A 19,944-nucleotide genomic window follows, 5' to 3' on the forward strand; every position below is an offset into this window, starting at 1 on the left:
AAACAAATATGAGTTAAAGAAATTAGTGAAGCTGTACCTCTCTGATTCATTATTTGGTCTGTAAATTTTTCTGTGAAGCTCATCAGCTAGGGAAAGTGCATAGACCTATAATGAAAATGTTATGACTTGTGGTTAAAAAATGGGAGAGAGAATTAAAAGTATGATTGCCTCTCTTCCCTCTTTTAAAACATAGAAAAAAACAACAAAAATAGTGAAACATGGAGGAAAAGATCAGATCTCATCAAACATCAAGTAAACAAAAAGCCCTCTACTCTTTTTTCAAATCATGAAGCACACATACGTGGACCGAATTCAGAAAGGACACTGAAAGCTGACAGATACCTCGCGTCGCAAGCAGGTGCAAAAAGTTTCTGGCCAAAGTAATGTCAAAAACGTCTAAAGGGCATATGCAATGAGCCTGTGATGAGAATGGCAAGACTCACCATTTAAGCTCTAGAGACACAGTTTGACATCATATAACAGAAGGAGAGACAGAGCTAACAGAAAACACGTTAATACTGCATTCCCATTTACTTTAGTATTCTGTTACTACTATATTCCTTCTAGCCAAAGAAGACTTCCAGGGGCAATGACATGTCTATAGAAATTCCAAGGGAGTAAGGGATAAAAAAGAAACAAAAATGATATAGACTTGGATTTTCTAGATAAAAATCCTTTATGCTGAAAGTATATGTGTTTATATCTTATTGCCAGTGGAAATTTTCTCTTAGGTGACTATGTTGATAGAAAGCCTGTGAATTTTATAAGGCAAGTCCAAAGAAGGAACTATTAAATAATACATGAAGCAGTTAACTCGATTATGTTAAGCACTAGAATTTGAGAGATTTGCTAGATGGCTTCAATCTGAGCACTCATTTAGGTTTTCCGGGGATAAAGATGAGGGAATGAGGAGTGTGATCAGATTATAATACACCCCGAAGGGCTCTTTCATCCAAGAACATACTCATACAACCCAGTACATAAAAAAAGCAATTCACTGATATTCTGGGAGCTTACTCATTGGTCTTAGAACAAGCATGTAGTGGCTTCTGCCAACAGTAGATCCGGCAAATATAAATAAGAGCCATTGGAAGGATTTAAAAAATAACTTTCTGACTCTTTCTACACCGGACCTTGGACTTGGTACATATGCTAGCCCAGGTCACTTGTGGTTCTGTTATTCCCAGAAATTTCCTGGCAAATGAAAGGTCTGAATTTGAATTAGGTAACACACACTTACTTGCACTCACAGTTGGAGATTTATGAGTTCTCTCATTCTTCTCTTGGCTATACACAAGTTAAAAAATCTATAGAATCTCATGGGGCCCCGGCTCTTTAAAGAAGCATGATTTATATTAATATATAGACAATGGATGATTAACAGACTTGTGAAGAAAGTTAAGCTATGGAGGGAATCTAACTGGAAACAATGAAAATCAATGAAGCCAGAACAGACCCAAGCATTAAGCAACATTTACTTAAGTGATGTTGGCTAATAGCACAGTTGAGTAAATGAGGAAGTATGAGTGAATGCTGATTTCATCTCTCTCAAATTCAAAAATACTAGAATGGTCACAGAACCAAGGACCATACATTTCAAGTTTGGGGTGCTTAAAAAACTGTTACGGGTTGAATTGTGTCCCCCTAAAATTCATATGTTGAAGTCCTAACCCCTAGTACCTCAGATTTTATTTGGAGGTAGGCCTTGAAGAGGTAATGAAGGTTAAATGAGGTCATTGAGGGGCCCTAATCTGTGTCCTTATGAGAAGAAGAGATTAAGACACGGATACACACAGAGCGAAGAGTATATGAAAACACATGGAGAAGGAGGCCATTTACAAGCCAAGGAGAGAGGGCTCAGAAGAAATCAACTCTGCCAACACTTTGAGCTCAGACCTCTAGGCTCCAGAACTGTGAGAAAATAAATGTCTGTTGTTTAAGCCACCCGGCCTGTGGTGCTTTGTGATGGCAGTCAGAGCAAACTAATTTCAAAACTTCCTATGAAGCGGTGTTTTTTCTCTCTTAGAAGTCTGAAATAAGACCTATGTTTCTTCCATAGTTAAATGCATTCTACGTCATACTCACAACCCCAACGGGAAAGGCCAATACGGCTAACATCCAGTCCCGGAGAGAGATGAGCTTCTTGAGTTGCCTCTCTTGTTCCTGGTTGCCACTTCCTCTAGTCAGAAGACTGGAAAGATCAGTCAACACACAGATGCCAAAAAAGACAGCCTGGATGACCTGGAGGGAGACAACAGCTGGTATCAGTCAGTGAGATCTAAAGAGACTCAATCTATACAACAGCAAACAGCTACACGTTTGCAACTCACACAGTAAGAGAGGATCAGAAACACATTTAAGTAGTTCGCCCTACCCATAAAAAAAAAGAAAGATAGGTGAGAAAATTCATCTTAAAAACATTACTTCCATTTTTGCTCACCTAAGGACAAATGCAAAACATGCATGCACACACATGGTCCCACAGAAAGCAATATCAATTATCAAAATGATATGTCCATTATTTTTTTTTAAATCACATCTGTAGTCTATTTATATTGACTAGTAGGGTTTAACAAACATCCAAGGAGTGCACAGAAAAGGACCAGGATAGTCTGAATAATAAATGAGACAATTTAGTCCAACTGTGAAGAAACATTCCTATGCTTTATTCTGTTAGATATAGAAATTTTCACCAAAGGAAGTGGTAGAAAGCTTCCAGTCCTTGAGTCATGGAGAAATCAACTGAAGGCAATAATCGAGGATGATGGAGCAAATTTCTGTCATCTGACATGAACTAAATGATCTCCTTCTCAGGTTTTCAGTTTTTATGAAATAAAATCTTTACAAAGCAATGTAAACTTAGATGCACCATTTTCCCAAAAAAGTAATCACTGTGCATTCCCAAATCAATTATAAATTGAATTACCTACATTATCTATGTTTTACTTGGACTGGGACTCACAGAAAGAGAATACTGAAATGCTACAGCCCAATTATTTGTGATATTCCTAAAATGGAGGTAAAAGTACTGAGGATCCAGAGCTATGGGTGGAGGCAGGCAGCATATTGTAATACAGCTTGGCAAATGATAATTAAGATCATGGAAAGGGCAGAAAATATATTCCCTGGGCTCAAAATTATGCCCATTTAGCACTAGGAAGAAATTCGAGGGAATTATTCTGACTTCTTCTCCAGAAGTAACTTATTGGTGCTGTATTTATTTGTAAAAGATACAGTTTTACTCATTACCTGTTTAGAAAACATGTGTGTATAAATTTACGTGGTAAATTTCCACATTGGTAGTGGAAAAAATCTGTGAAAGCTCTGTGGATGGGTTCCTCACTGAGGCACAGAACAAAGGGAAAAAGGACCCTCAAAATTATCTGGTTCTATCCCTTAGCATAGCACTGGCACACTCGGGTTGTTAATTATCTGTTTAAACTCTTATCGAAGCCACTTTGAAAATTCCCCATAAAGGAGAGTCCATCATCAGACTTAGTCAAATAAACAAAAATCCTGCAGTATTTTACTATAGTACACTGGGCTCTTTGGAACCCACCAAATTCTATTATTAGCCAATCTTCATCAGAGTAATGTCATATTCTTCCCCATACCTTAGCCTACCTTTTAGTTTCAATGACTTAATTTATTGTTGTTCTTTCTAGAGCCAGAAAAACAAAAACAAAACCAGAGTAAAAGAAACCAAGACTACCAAAACTGAACATGATGCAATGGAAATGTTGGCAAGAATCATGTTGTGATGACCAGAAACAATTTAAATGACTCAGGGAATAATTTCATACTTGGGAACATTTTCATAGCATATCTTACGAATTTAGATGTTAGATCTTTATGTTAATCCTATCAGGGTTTAAGAAACTGGAGCGGCTATACTGGGCAATAATAATATCCATGCCAATATGGCCAGTGAACATATTAAAAGCTGTCCTACCTGATTAAGAACCAGGGAAATGCAAATCTAGATCACATGACATTGTATTTTCTCACCCGTATGATTATTCACAATTTAATTCCGAAAATACCAGGGGTTATAAGGATCTAGAATAACCAGAAACCTTACGGTGGGAATGCTAATTAGGACAACCACTTTGAAGAACAATTGGCAATGTCTAATAATTTAAAGATTCATATATTCTATTATCTAGTGTCTTCACTATGAATGATATTCCTTACAGAAACTCCCATATGTGTGTGTGTGTGTGTATGTTAGTCACATCTATATGAAAATATATTTCAGTATGCATTGCTTCAAAAAAAGTTGAAACAATCTAAATTCTCTTAATAGTTGACCGGATAAATAAATTGTGCTACATTCATACAGTGGAATTCTAAGCACATATCATTTTTTCATTCTCACAAGGAAACATTAAACAAAAAAAAGGAAACCAGGAAAAAAGCTACATTTTTAAAATTAAAATAAATTTCCAAAAATGCAAAGATAAAGATAATTTCAAGGATTATGTATAAGAAGTAAACTATGAAAAAATGTATGGGAATTAATAGCACCGAGTTTAAGTATGTCTACAAGGAGGGTAAGATTGGGGGACGGACATAAAGGCTTCAACTGTATTGATAATATTTTATTTCTTAAGTTGATTACGAGGTGTATAGAAGTTTATTATAGTATTTTCTATATAATTCATTATCATGAAATATTTTCATATAAAAATAAAAGGCAAAAAGTGGTTTTTATACTTTGGGGATATAGTTGGCTAGTCTCTTTCAATTTCTTTCTTTCCAACTCAGTTTCCCCTAGATTTAAAGACTGACTAATAATAGCAGGATTTAGTGAGCTACAAATTAAGTAGATCAAGTGCATTTTAAAATTCCATAACCAAGTAACTAGTACCAGGTTTGCTTTCCCACCATAAACAAATAGATACTTGAACTAACTATATAAATCAACGTTTTCATATATTGGACTTTTCCCTCTGCAATCAGCCAGAGAAATCTCTTTTTTTAAAGGGCTCAGTTGATGAAGTCAGACCAACCTTGGATAATTCTTTTTTGGGTGTAATAAAATAATGTAATTGCAGGAGTGATTATATTCACAGGATCTTCCAAAACCCAGTGGGAGGGCATTACACAAGGGTGAGTATCACTGAGGGTCATTTTAGAATTCTACCTACCACAAGCTGTAGGTTAAACAATTCTCAGAGCTCACTTAGGATGGAGAGGTATTCAAGTTTTGGCCAAACAGAGAGGCCTTGTTGACTACAACAGGTATTCAGTGGAGACCTAAGAAATGTCATACGTAAATAGTGATGCTAAAATAGCCTTGGAATAAAAGCTAGTCTACATCTACTCCAACCATACTTAAAAACAAGCTTCAAAGAGATCAAGCTGATCCACAGGTAACTCAAATGCCTGCAAACATAAAATTCTACACTCTTTAAAAGAAGGTAACACAATGTAGACGTTCAACAATATCCAACATTACAATATCCTGCACGGGTTAATTCATTACGAAGGCACAATGACCTTAAATGTGTATGTACCTAATAGCAGAGCTTCCAAGTAGAGGAAACAAAACCAGATTTAACAAAGGGCTAAATTACCCAACAAATGTTTGTTGAATAAATAATTCACTGATTCACTGATGCTTTTCTGAAGATTTAAAAGGAAAGGAAAGGAAAAGAGGGAATCTTAAAATGCAAAAATGGGTGGGGATAAACAAAACCTCATATGCTAGAACAGAAAATCAAAAGAATTTCTGCAACTATAAATGCAATAGTCTAAACATTTTGCCAATCGTAAGGTTAATGGTACTATGAAGTCGTATACTTTTCTACAGTTCATCCATCTTCTTATCCAGTAGAGTCATCTACCACAGCAGTCCCATCTCACTATCACCTGGTGGCAACCCTGTCATTGACTGTAGATCTCTCCACCACCTGTTCCCTGCTGTGGCCCCATCTCACCTGAACTGCTGAGGAATACTTCCTCAAAGTGAGAATGTGGAGGTCAGGGAAAATCGGCACCACAAAGTGATTTTTCTTCTCATTTCCAAACACCAGGAGGCAGAGAGGGAATTGTTGGGTGTTTTTATTTTTTTTTTTTTCTCCCCAAACTCACACTGACTAATCCTCGAAAGATAATCCCTAAAATTTATGGAACAGTTTACCATTCTCTAGGGAGAAGCACGAACTAACTTTTGGTTATTTGCTCACTTAGGAAGCAGTTAGTCAATACTGTTAAACCACTTTACATTTCTGCTACTTTATTAGAATTTGATTTGAGCTGACGCCTAGCAAATCACATTAGAGACCTTTTTCTTGTGTTTTTTTATTGCCTGTGTCATGTTGTCTATTGCAACTTAAAATTCATTAAAATAACTGTTAAAATGTAAAGCTTATATGGAGATGCACAAGTGAATCTTAAGTAGGATTACCTTGAAACATTATTTGGCTCCAGTCATTCTACAGAGCTGGCATTTCCAAAGCATCAACTCAGCATGACACACATATACACCATCTGGCTTTCAGTTCTTAGCAGGCTGGTTGTTCTTATTGTTTTGTGTCACATGTAGAAATGAAGTGGTCAAATGTACCATTTCTCTCCAAGAAATATAAATAGGGATTTATCAGAATGAAAAAAATATCCCAGGATAATTTGGAGTGACTCTAGCATTTGTTCCTGCAGAACGTTCTCTACTGTTAAATTCCTTCTGCATCTTTTCTCCACCCCCTCAACTCTCCCTGTCAGGAAATCATAGCTTTTTTTACTGAGTCATTTTAGGTAAAAGATTCATCCCACAAATATCGAAATGTACCCAAATTCCATTCATATCCTTATCTTTTTCACACATGAGTGGTTTCCATTAAATTAATACTATTTTCTTTTTTCCTCTGGAATGTACTAAACTATTACAATTCTGTTTGTACTATAGGGCAAATTCATTAGACTTTTAACCATTTATTCCCAAACATATATGACATAGTTTATCTAGAACAGGTTTTTTATTTCATTTGATTAGATCATCAGTATCTTCAATCGTATGTGATTGTACCAAAGCTATTCTCTCTCTCTCTCTCTCTCTCTCTCTCTCTCTGTCTCTCTTTCTCCACACACACACACACACACACACAGACACACACGTCATTACTTTAATTAGTTGTTAATTTTTACATTTCTGCCTCATTGGCCAAAGTCAGGCGAGAACCAAGAATGCACCAAAGTAGGAAAAGCAGCACATGAAGTAAGAAATGGGATAATTATTTATGTAAATTTTAAAAGACCAGAGTGTAGCACAGAGTACAGACCTGTCTTGACCTTTGGGAGCACGACTTCCAATGACCTTTACTAGGGTGTGACTTCCAATGACCTTTACTAGGGTGTACTACATTTTGCTTATATTGCATCTTCATAAAATTAACATAAAGAGTACCACAATGTTTGTTTTGAAAAGTTTGCTTAAAGTTACTTTTAGACACATAGAAGAAATAAGATGAAACTCCGAGGGGCAGCACTGCAACCGGAGTGAGGTGGATCATGGAATAAAGGAGAACTGTGGAGAAAACAGATGGGCAAAAGGCAGGGGGATTTCCAGGTGTCCTAAGGGAAGGCCTGGAGGAATCCTCTATATGACAACAAGAGCATTAATTAAAGGGGAGATGATAACGAAGAAATGGAAAGTCGACATTTTTTTAAATTAGAGAACAAAATATTATGTAACCTTTGATAAACGTATATGTAATCGAAAGAATAGTATAATAGATACGACAGGTAGTTATGACAGATAGCTTTAGATAGACATCTATCTAATTAGATAGACGCCATATATATACATAACATACATGGTGTGTGTGTGCGCGCGTGTGTAATTTTTCCTACCCAGAAGGTTGAATAACACATTTGGAGAAATTGTGTGAGCTCGAGGCCTTCCTGTATAGTGTACATACCATGCAGCACTATAGAGCATAAATCATTATTTTGTTTTCAGTTCATACACCTTTCAATGCAGTTCTTGCAAGAAACCAATCCATGGCAGTATCTGTGTTCAACGAAGAGTGAATTTGACCGAAGGAGTTAAATAATATGTGGAAAGGATCCAAGAGCCATAAGACAGCAGTACCACGAAACAAAATCTTCAAGGGAGTCCCTTTCCATTCCGTACATATCTTACTCTTTAATAGTGCATAATTCTTTCTCCTCATTATCAAGATCCAGAGTGGATGCCAAAAGTATTTCAGCATCATGAGACAGTGACTCAGTATGAAATCAGATGATTGAATTCTTCAAGGATGCCTTTGCATTTGTTTCCAGTGTCTTCCTTGCCTGAGATATCTGAACATCCCACACAATTCTACAGCCACGGGAGTCCATCTCAGTTTCAGTATGGAGTCCATTAGTTACATGGAAGCTGTGATCAGTTACATGTTTGAACACTACTCTGTAGAGAGAGCAATGCATGTAAAAGTATTCCACAGGCTCTCTCTGCCTCCCTCATCCACTGAGACTATACCCACAGATGCAGAGTCCGGTGAATTTTCCTCTACCGTGCTTGGAGAGCATTAGCCCGAACTAGCTAATATGGTTCTCTCACTCTAATGGTTGTAACTCTTTCTGAATCTGTCATTCAAGTAATGCACTTTAAGCCGAACCATTTTCAAGGACTCTTCACCACAAACATTTCTGAGGAGATGGACTCACTGCATCGTCAAGCTCGTGGCTTTCAGAATGTGATTTAGGATCCTTGCCCATGTACACAAACACTTATCTCATACTGCTCTACCTCACTACTGAAAATCGATGAAATAAGCCACAAGTCACCACTGGCAAGCCATCCATTCAGACAGAAAAAAAGAAAAATAAGCTTTTCAGTGAGAAATAATGCCCGTAGAGAAGCAGCTTTGGAAAGGAAAGCTTGTCCACAAAATTCGTTACATTATCACATAATTGCTTTCAATAAATAAGGAGCAAGGAGAAGAGTCATCTAAAGAAGGCATTTGGATATGCTTCACAAAGTAATGGGTGCAATCATGCCACGTTCCAGCAACAGCCCGATAAGTGCTACAGGATCTTTCCAGAAACTCCATACTAATCTGCAGATAATGAGAAAAATTCCCCCTCGGGTGTTCTCACTGAGACACTATGAGCTACTCAACACTGTTAGAGGCTAAAGATTTTAAACTATTAATATTAGTATGAATCCTTTTGAACACTGTATTAAACACACCATTGATTTGTTTAACAAATACTTATTGATTAGCTACTATGTACAAAGCACTTGGTAAACGACTAATGCAGAAACACAGTCTATTAAATGACTATATGCTGTGTTGCAAATGTGAATGTGCTTAGAAGGCTCTAACCTCTAACTTAGTGGGATATACACTTGCTAAAACATGATATCTAGATTTTAGCACAATAACAGTGATGAACATTTATTGAAAACAAAAGATATGTCTTTAACACACAAATCTGTTCGGAAGTGCATTAAATTTCCTAACATTGGAAAATGTATTTTATCTCACTAAATTTTTACTCATGATAACAATTTACTTCAGCAGATGATTTAAGTCCCAAACATAATGATTATTTAAAGCGCTAGATAAATCTAAAAACTAATTAAAAAAGGACCTTGACCTGAATTGACCAAATCATATCTTAACTGATTAGATGTTATAGAATCAGATAATCCCACATAACCTACATACAATCTGTTATATAATACATACATATATATATATATATATACATATACATACATATATATATGTATGTATATGTATGTATATATATATATATATATATATATATATAGAGAGAGAGAGAGAGAGAGAGAGAGAGAGAGAGAGAGAGAGAGAGAGAGAGAGAGAGAAATATACTGCAGGTGAAATTGTGTTAATAAAGCTGATTAGAATGACATGGTCCCTGTCCCTAGAAGTTTCCATTTGAAATATTTAGAAATCTATTGATTTTGGACTAACATTGAGTCTACATAAAGGCTATATCTATACTATTGTAGATAAACTCTTGATAGGGAACTTAGAATAGTTATGAAGGCAGTTACGCTGACTTCTGCCTTCAGAAATAGGATCTTCCCGACAAACATTTCTGGATGGGCTTGGAGAGGTCTCACAACCTATCAGACAATATTTGCTATTTCTAACTCAACCTGGCCATTGTTATACCATATTAATTTGTTTACTATTATCAGTTTGAAGTTTACTGGTGCAGAGCCTAACAGGTCTAAGATGCACCATTCTTTTTCAGTTCTGTTCTCCGCTAGTTCATCTATGACTCCACAATATTTTACCTCTAGATTAAGAGTATTTATAAAATCCCAGGACTCTAATAGTTTGAGAGTTATGAAGCTAACACTACATGAGTCCCACCACCATCCAACTTAAGTGACAATGTAAATTTCAGACAAAATTAAAGGTCCCTAAGACAATGTATAATTTCATTAATGATACAGAAAAGTCTGATAATATCAAGTGTGGAAGATGATGTGGAGCAATGCTAGTGGGAATATATTTTGGTTCAATTACTTTGGAAAATAATGGCATTATCTAGTATTTTTGAAGATGCATATACCTGTGAATGGTCTTATGTATGTCTCCTGGGACCTAGAGCATATAACTTGAAATAAGATTGGAGGTGTAGGCATATGCTTCTGTCCTTTAGACTATACTTTTTTTTAATAAAGGAAGAAGTGGTATTGTTATTTATTATATTAGGAAACTACGAAATATGAGTATATCTAGTTTTCAATTACTTAGATAATAAAGTAAATACAGCCATTAATTTCTTAACAAAGTTATCACCTTAAGTTTCTATTAAAAACAAGCTATTTTTTATGGCTTGAAAATAACTGAATGTACATGAATTTCAGTCATAACTAAAGCATAACATGATTTTCTTGTACTTTAAAGATTCAGTGACATTTAGAACAATGAAACAGGAAGTTTGTCAGGCTTGAGACAGTGTCTTTTTTTTTTTTAAACAGAGGAAGTTTAATATAAAGAATGATTAAATGATCATAGGAGAGCAATTACAAGATGTAAAGAGAACTCTACAGGGTGCCCTGGGGCTCAGGGAAAGTACCAAGGGAAGAACTTGGAAGAGGCCCCTCCCCAAGGATGAGCTTCAGATTTCACTGGAGAAGGTGGGTTTGCAGCCTGTTAGGTGGTGGAGAAGTTCTCTGGGTTGCCTGGGCAACATCTGGTCCACTGTCAGTGGGCAAGCTGAAAGCAGTCCTCCCAGGTGCAGGTGAGCCTCGGCTCATGAACAGGTGCACAGAAGGAGCTGAGCAACCACTGTGGGCAGGAGACCCCGTAGCAAGTGATGTCCTTGTTTGAAGGGCTGCAGACAGCAGAGCAGGCTGGGCTCTGAGATGCCCAGGGACTGCACTTCCCCTGCAGGAGGCTGGGGCAGAGCAAAACTAGATGTCTTCCTACCCACGCAGCTGACCAGTGGGGCAGCAGCTGGAACCAGTTAGCCTAACCCCTTTTTCCTGCAATATCCATTCAGTGCCTTCTACCGAGAAAGCTCAACATCATCCTCAATGTGAAGAAATGTTTACAAAGTTATGGAAGAGCAGGTATTGAGGAGGGAATTGGGAGCTGAGGGATAATACAGATCTCATTTAATTCACCGTGACTTCGTTAATATTTAATAGCATTGCTAAAGATGTTTCAGTTATTCTAATGAAACGTAGAAGAATCAGGGAAGGAACAGACATCTTATTTGTCTTGCCTCCTATTGTATAAATCAATATTCTGGCTCTGAAATGTATGTGTGTTACGTGTCACTGACTCAGCTCCAATTCCTGCGAACCCCACGAACGAGTGACATCCACAGTGTCCTGTCCTCTCAGCCCCGCTCAGCTCCTGTAGACTCATACCTGTGCTTCCTTTATGGAGTCAGTCCATCTCATTTGTGGTCTCCCTCGTTCCCTGCTTCCTTCTCTTTTCCCAACATTTTTACATTTTCCAAAGCCCACCGCCTTCTCATGAGGTGCCTTAAGTAGGACAGCTTCCATTTTGTCATTTTTGCCTCCAATGATGTTTCAGGCTTAATTTGCTCTAATAACTATTTTTTTGTCTTTCTGATGGTCCGGGGTATCTGTAGTGCTCTCTTCCAATATTATATTTCAAATGAATCATTTCTTTGTCCCTACCAACCTTCTTCACTGTCCAACTTTCACATCTTGTAGTGGATGTGGATGATCTCAGCCTTGGTCTCTAATGACACATCTTTGCTCTTGGTGATCTTCCTCATTCCCCCATTGCTGCCCTTCCAAGTCTCCGCCTTCTCTTGATTTCTTGGCTGCAGTCTCCATTTGAATTGATGACTGAACCAAGGTGAGCACAATCTTAAATAATGTCAGTATCTTCATTGTATCTGTTGAAGTTGTGTATTTCTTCTGTAGTCATGAGTTTTGTCTTCTTGATGTTCAAATGCTGCCCTGCTTTGGCACTTTCTGGAACTTATAGGTTTCTATTACATTTCTCCACATTCCTTTACATTTACTTAATTCTTTTAAACACTATGATAAAAATAGGTACTTCCAAATGGGTACCATCTTCAGGAATGCAATTTGAACATATGAATCAAAAGGTTTTAAAAATACTTTTAGAAATACGTACGTCTTACTTGGTCATAAAAACTCATGAACAAGAACGTTTATGTCACTGGAATCTATACTATAAACAATCTGGAAATTGTAAAACTGACCAAAATGACATATTTAAATCTTGAGGGAATGGTGGAATGTTACACATCCATGAAACATCATGTCTTTGAACTACAGTATACAACTTGAAAAAATGCTTATAATATATAATCAAGGATAAAAAAACAAGTAACAAAATGTAACCATACAAAACTATAGTTAATACTACTATGCTGTATATTTGAAAGTTGCTAAGAGAGAGGGTCTCAAAAAGTTCTCATCACACACACACTAAGTAACCACCCACAACAGCAATAACTAATCTTATCTGAATGCTGACTGTGTGCCAGGCACTGTGTGGCTCACTTTACTAATCCATCTCATTTAATCCTCACAACAATCCCATGAGCCAGCGACCCCAATACTCCCTGTAAAATAACTTTTACAGATGAAGGCATAGAGAAGCACATTGCAGATAGCATGATCTCAAATTTATGCAAAACATTTATACAAAGACATGTCATTAGAGACCAAGGCTAATACCATCCACACCTTTGTTCCCAATTGCTACATATGGCTGCAAAAGCTAGACAGTGAAGAAGGCTGATAGGGAAAAAAAAAAGATTCACGTGAAATGTGGTGCTGGAGGAGAGCTCTACAGATGCTCTGGACCACCAGAAAGATAAACAAGTGGGTCCTAGAGCAAACTGAGCCTGAAACATCAAAAAGGCAAAAATGACAAAATGGAAGCTGTCCTACTTCGGGCACCTCATGAGAAGGCAGGAGGCTTTGGAAAAGGTAATAACGCTGGGAAAAGAGAAGGAAGCAGGGAACGAGGGAGACCACAAATGAGATGGACTGACTCCATAAAGGAAGCACAGGTATGAGACTACAGGAGCTGAGCGGGGCTGTGAGGACAGGACACTGTGGACGTCACTCGTTTGTGAGGTTCCCAGGAGTTATACCTGATGCAGTGACATGTGACACACACAAGTGGTCTGACATGATACTATTTATGTGCCAGTGACTGTAAGCTTACATCCATTGAAAATTCTATTATAGTGTAACTCACTTTTTCAAATGAGAAAACACACTCTACAACCTGAGCGTTTTATTCAAATTAGAACTCACTATGTCCAACTGTTAATAAAATGAAAATAGTGTTGGCCTCATATTTGCTCATGTTCTTTCTCTCCCTGTCACCACTCCCATCTGTGCATTTTCTTTCCCACATATTTTAAAGTGGAATCAGAGAAATTTTTCCATTCATATTTCGGAGAACTTGTTGAAAACTTGCAACTAAAACAACAAGCTAAGTCATGAACTAATTATGTCAAAGTTTCTTACAGTATTTTCCCTTAGGGATTCTCTAGCATTGCTTTAAACTAGTCACGCTGTTTTTCAGGAAGGAAAAGGAGCATTAAATTTATTATCCCTATAAGATTTTTGAAAACAGATTATCTCTTTTGATAGCTCAACTTGAAGATACGCGTATACTTTTCTATTAACTTTCCTGCATTTGGGTCCATGAAATGGTGGAAGCAGTTACCCATGTGTTTGGGTTAGTTGTTAGCTTTGGAATTTTGTTTGTAATCAACTTCAGTTAAGAAAACGTTTGCAGTGTTTCTCCACTTTTAAGGAAACAGACAGAATTGATTTGTCATTCTAGCATTTCTCACAGTGTGAGGGACACACCCACTGAAACAGCTTTTGGGGGAAAAAAATCTAAAAAAATTATTTTAGATGTCATTACATAAGCCTGGACTAGTCTCTGGAAGGGAATTATAGATATGTTAATACATGTGGAACTACATCGGGCAACGCCTGGTTATCCCACAGATCTCTTTCTATGCTCCGCTATTTACTTATGAGCTCACTGTTCCAAACCGCTATCACAAGCAGGAGACTAGTTCACATGTCTGTGATTTGCAAGTGCTTCCACCTCAACCTGGCCTGCTTTTCTAAGTCCCGTTCAGCTAGTCTACTATTCTTCATCCTTTCAGACCCATCTCCAACTCTCCCCGACACAGCACAGCTGAATTGCCCACATGTGTCTTGTTACCAAGATGTCATACCTTATACCCCTCTATCCTTGCATTTATGTCACTGCAGTTAGATGTTTGTTTCTGTCTGTCTGCCCAAAAAGACTATGAGCTTCGTGGGGAAGAGCATAAGGTTCAAGTGACTGTTTCCTTCTTAGGTCAAGGTTACATGCGTGAGCGCTCAGTTGCCCTTAGGAAAGTGCTTTTTATACTCAGAACTTCAGTGTCCTCTTCTATCAAATGGTCATAAGAATATTTGCCACACAGATTGACGGTAAACATTAAGTGAGATATTGTAGGTGGAAGCAACTGGCCCCCTAGATCTGAGGTAATATTACCTTAAATATGGATCATGGCTGCAACACACATCCCGAGAGTAAATCAGCATTGAGCAAAATGCCTCAGACCGAGACCCTCAATCAGTGATTTCCAAATGAATAAGTACAGTGAACATAAACCAAAGTTGGTAGACCAGTGGTTCTTTGAGTTACAAGAACTTGAAGGATATGATAAAAACTATGGCCTTTCTTCCCATATGCACAAATACTCAATTTTGCGAGGAATTTTAGGGACTCTCCAAATCCCCTGAAGCTCAGTCATGGTCCCTTGAGTCTGTAGGAACCGGTCGGAGTCCCTATTGCAGACGATCCTGTATAAAGACTAGATTACCTTGGTCCAGAGGAATTCAGCTTCCTTCTCTGACCGCTACAGTGTCAGTTCATCCCAAACTGTATCAGACTCTGGTCATCACCCTCCAACCTGGCAGAACAGCTATGGAATAGCTCTCAACCTCGAACTGTCCTCCCCTGGCATGTGGACAGAGGGAAACCAAAAAGTAAAGATCCCACTTTGCTGGACACTTCTCTGGGAGTTAACATTGTATCTGAAAACAAACTAGATTGAATCTTCCAAGGCTTTAAGTTCTCATTCACCATAAAGGCAAACATTTACAGTCAAAGTCAGGGTGGACTTTTGTCTCAATCAGACTTAGCATTTTTGTCAGCGACTTCTGTGCACACAGAATAAAATGCTGATTCTTTCAAGTCTCATCTCAACTTAATGTATATAATCTCCAACAACAACAAAAAAAAGCATATATCTCTCCAACCAAGCCACATAATTTTTATTTGTATGTTCAGGTATCACTTGTAAATATTTTAGCTCCCATACACGTTGTCTGCGTCTGGAGATCAGAGGAACAATCTCTGAAAAGCAGCCGGTAAAGCTGGCAATGGGGTTGCCAGAAATTTTCCTGGAGATGATATTTACTGGCGGATTACTTCTCCACACATCATGTCTCTAGAGATCCCTTTTGTACACTGAAACAGAACTCTGTCAGACCCAGAGTCAGGTACTCTTTCTCCCACGTTTTATAAATACCTGTGGTGTGGCACTCATCAAATTGCACAGTGATTATCTATTGATGTGTCTGTTTCACCTTCTACACTGTGAGAGCCCCATGGGCAAATATGATGTCTTATTCAGCATCCCCAGACCCTGGTGCAGTGCCAGTTCATAAAAGCAACCACGGAGGAAGAATATACACATGAAAGACACAGTCCTTGCCTTCCAGAAGTTCAGAGTGGGGTTATCAAAATACAAAACCACTTACAAGGCAATACAGTATACTCCAGATTGGTGGGGAAGGATGACAAAAGGTCTCCCCTGGAGTGGGTCCTATCTGAGTTGAGTTCTGCAGAATGAATGAGAGGCAGCCCTCAGAAGGAGGGTGATGGGTAAGGAGGGCAGGGTGCCTGTTCTGTGCAGAAGCAGCAGTACTTCTGAAGGGAAGGCAGTGATGGGAGGACGTCAAGCAGTTCTGGAGAGACACGTCAGGTGGAAAAGGGGTCATGCCAAGAGATGAGACTGGAGAAGCAGAGAGGGCTCACGTACGCCTAGGGTGAGAGAACCATCATAAGGAGTTTTTTTTTAAAAAAAAAAGGAAAAATGCTAACGGAAAAAAAATAAAACCATTATAGAGTTTTACACAGAGGAGTAGCACATTTTGGAAAGATCATCCTGAGGACAAACAATGGATGGGAGCATGACAATACTGAAGGCAGAGGGGTCAGTGCAGAGGCTGTTTAAGAAGGCCGGGTGTGACAGTGATGCGGGAACAGAAGCAAAGGCAGTGGACACAGAGAGGAGGACCGAGACGGGAGCGGTATTAGGACACTAAGGAGGAAGACCAGGCAGGACGATGTCACTGGATACGGGAGGATAAAGGAGAAAGAAGAGTCGATAACCGCTTCCTGATTTCAGGCCTACTGAAAAGGGTGCCATTTGCCAAGGTGCAGAGCATGTTTACAAGTGTCCTGTGTGGAAATATTGAGTTTAAGGTGCCATTGGGGCACTTAGAGAAGTCCAACAAGCAGTTGGACACGTGTGTTTGTAGGGGAGGATATCTCGAGAACAGCCTTCAAAAACATCAGAATACTGACTGATCCATGAAGCCCACGGAGTGACTGAGTTCCCCCAGAATGAGAGTCGCGATGACAAAACGAGTCTGAAGCCGGTCGAGTGCAGCACCAACATTAAAAGAATGAAGAGAGAAGGAAAACTGGCCTGAGAAAGAGTGTCAGAGAGGTAGGAGGAGGACCAGCAGAGGATAACAATTGCCAAGGAAGCCAGGAAAAAATAGTTCCACGGAGAAGGAATGTTTCAATAACCTTAAAAGTTGAAGTTGGAGAACTGCTTTCACTGGAGCTGACAATCAGGAGGTCTTTGCGTCTTGATGATAAGGGCAGTTTCAATGGACTTTCAGAGTCAGGAGCCAGTGTGAGAAGTGAATTGGAGCCAAGACACTGAAATCAGTGAGAAAGAAATATTCTTTCCCAAAGCATGACTGGGAAAGGAAAGAAAAATAGAGTAGTAATTAGAGGGAATTCCAAGACTTCAACTCTGAAACAGTATGCTCTCACTGACTCATGCATGATTTATTGAAGTTTAAAGATTTTTTTATTTAATGGGAAATATGCTTGATGGTAAATCCAACAAACGTATCCCTCACTTAGTCACCTTAATAATATTTTGCTCATTAATTTTAAAACTTTTAATCTCTGGTGATTAGTGAAGATAAGTCCAAAGATTTAGGAAAGCAGGTCCAGAATTTAATCTATTTGTTTAGAATGGTCATTTGTTTCACATCAATGAATGTGCTTCAGATACTTAAAATACGCATTGGTTTCTTCATTCAACTATGCAATTACACAAGGCAGTAAGTCAGTCTGCTTCTCAATATACTCTGTCATTCTTCCCACACACATCTGCTGCCTTTAAGGATATTTTAAAGATTCCATCTGGACAAGACATACTGCATCTCACCTACCTCAAACCAATAACAACAACAAAAAGAACCCACACCTCCTCCTGAAGGCGCCAGGGCACTTCCTCTCTTTAGTTTTAAAATAGAGTTTCTCCGTAATATTTTAGTTAAGGATGTTAGTCTAAAGGAAGATTTTGCTTCTATGCAAGCTAGATAGCAGCTCTCTGCTAAAAAGGGGGCACATAATTAGGAATGAAGCTAATGAAAGACATACAAGATCACCGCAAAGAAACCCACAAAACTTTACTGAGATAAGGTTAAAGAAGCCCTAAAGGAATGCAGAAATCTACTGCGCTCCTGAAAGGTACCGTATTGCAAAATGTGAACTCTCTCTAACTTGAGTATAGATTCAATGTCATTTCAATTAATAACCTAAATTATGTGGGTAAAATGTGGCAAAGCTGATTCTAAAATTAAACGGAAATGCAAAAGGTCATGAGGAGTAAAAACAATTTTGAAGAATAAAGTTGAAGGACTTATACTACCAGATATCAAGATATAATTTACAGTTATAGTAATTAAAAGTGTGTGGCATTTGGTGCACAGATCAACAAATAGGCCAATGGAGCACAATAGAAACAAACAGACCCATACATCAACACATCAACATTCTTTGGGCTAAAGAACGGATGGCTATTCACATGAGAAGAGATAATCTTTGACTCTTACCTCACACCACACACAAAAATCACTACCAGATGGATCGTAAGTGTGAAAGGTAAAATGACAAAACTTCCAGAATATAGCACAAGAGAATATCTCCATGATCTTGGATTATGTAAACATTTCTTAAAAGGGTAAAAGAAAGCATGCACAGTAATGAACCAGATTAATAAATTGAGCTTCACTGAAAGTAAGAACTTCATTTGATCAAAGACACCATAAAGAGTGAAGATAAGCCATAAAGAGAGACCACCCAAGTGGTCTTTAACAGACAAAGGATTTGAACAGGCACTTTATAAAAGAGGCTACTCAAATGGCCAGCAAGCAAATAAAAAAGTTAACATCATTAATGACCAGAGAAATACAAATTAAAACCACAATGAACTATTATTGCATACGAGAATAGTAAAATAAAAACAATAAAATAAATCAGAAAAAAACATTAACACTATAAAGCATTGGTGAGGATACAGAATAACTGGAACTCAAACATTGCTGGCAGAATGTAAATTTTTAAAGCCACTCTGGAAAGCTTTCGGGCAGTGTCTACTGAGCTAAACGTATGTTTATCCTATAACCCAGCAATTCTGCTCCGAGGCAGACATGCACATATATAAGCATGTTCAAAGAGACATTATGATTAACAGCTTAAAACTGTCAATAACCCAAAAGTACATCAGCAATAGGATGGAAAGTAAATTTTAAAACACACAATATGGAATTCTACATAGCAATGAAAAAGAACAAAGTACTGGTACATTCCACCACATGGATGAACCTCAGAAGCACGACACTGCACAATAGAAGCTGGAAAGAGTACAGGTTACAGGATTCCATTTCTACAGAACTCAACAATGGGCAGCACTAATCTCCAATGGCAGAAGTCATAATAGTGGTTATCTCTGAAGGGCTAATGACATGGAGGGGACACAGGGCGGCTTCTGGTGTGTTGGTGTTTAATGTCTTTATCTGGGTGGTGGTTACACAGATGTGTTCCCTTTGTAAAAGTTTTTGGAGCTACTCATGTATGATTTGTGCACTTCTCAGTATGTCTGTTACGCTTAGACAGTGAATGAATGAATGAGTGAATGAGTGCGTGACAGTGAATAAATACATGTGTAAATAAATGGGACATAGTAAGATGGAGTCAAGTGCGTGGAATCATAGTATTCTACACTAATACACCTACGTAGGCCAGGGGTTTAAAAGATATTTCCCACAGTAAATATCTTCGCAAGTTAAATCCTTACGTGTATATTACATATAGGTGT

The 19,944-nt window shown here is 38.1% G+C and overlaps 1 protein-coding gene across 8 annotated transcripts in view; it reads right to left on the reverse strand.

Annotated features, from left to right (window-relative positions):
* AIG1 (androgen induced 1) overlaps nucleotides 1-19,944 on the reverse strand; it is a 218,631-nt gene that overhangs the window by 173,878 nt on the left and 24,809 nt on the right. For all 8 annotated transcript variants that reach the window (XM_074333656.2, XM_074333665.2, XM_074333664.2 and 5 more), the window contains one exon: nucleotides 2,086-2,241. In XM_074333656.2, coding sequence (XP_074189757.1) covers nucleotides 2,086-2,241 — 156 coding nt within the window. The remainder of the gene's footprint in view (nucleotides 1-2,085; nucleotides 2,242-19,944) is intronic.

The sequence above is a fragment of the Rhinolophus sinicus genome, chromosome 2 (genome assembly GCF_057876585.1).
Source record: "Rhinolophus sinicus isolate RSI-liver-muscle chromosome 2, RSI-T2T, whole genome shotgun sequence".
NCBI lineage: Eukaryota > Metazoa > Chordata > Mammalia > Chiroptera > Rhinolophidae > Rhinolophus > Rhinolophus sinicus.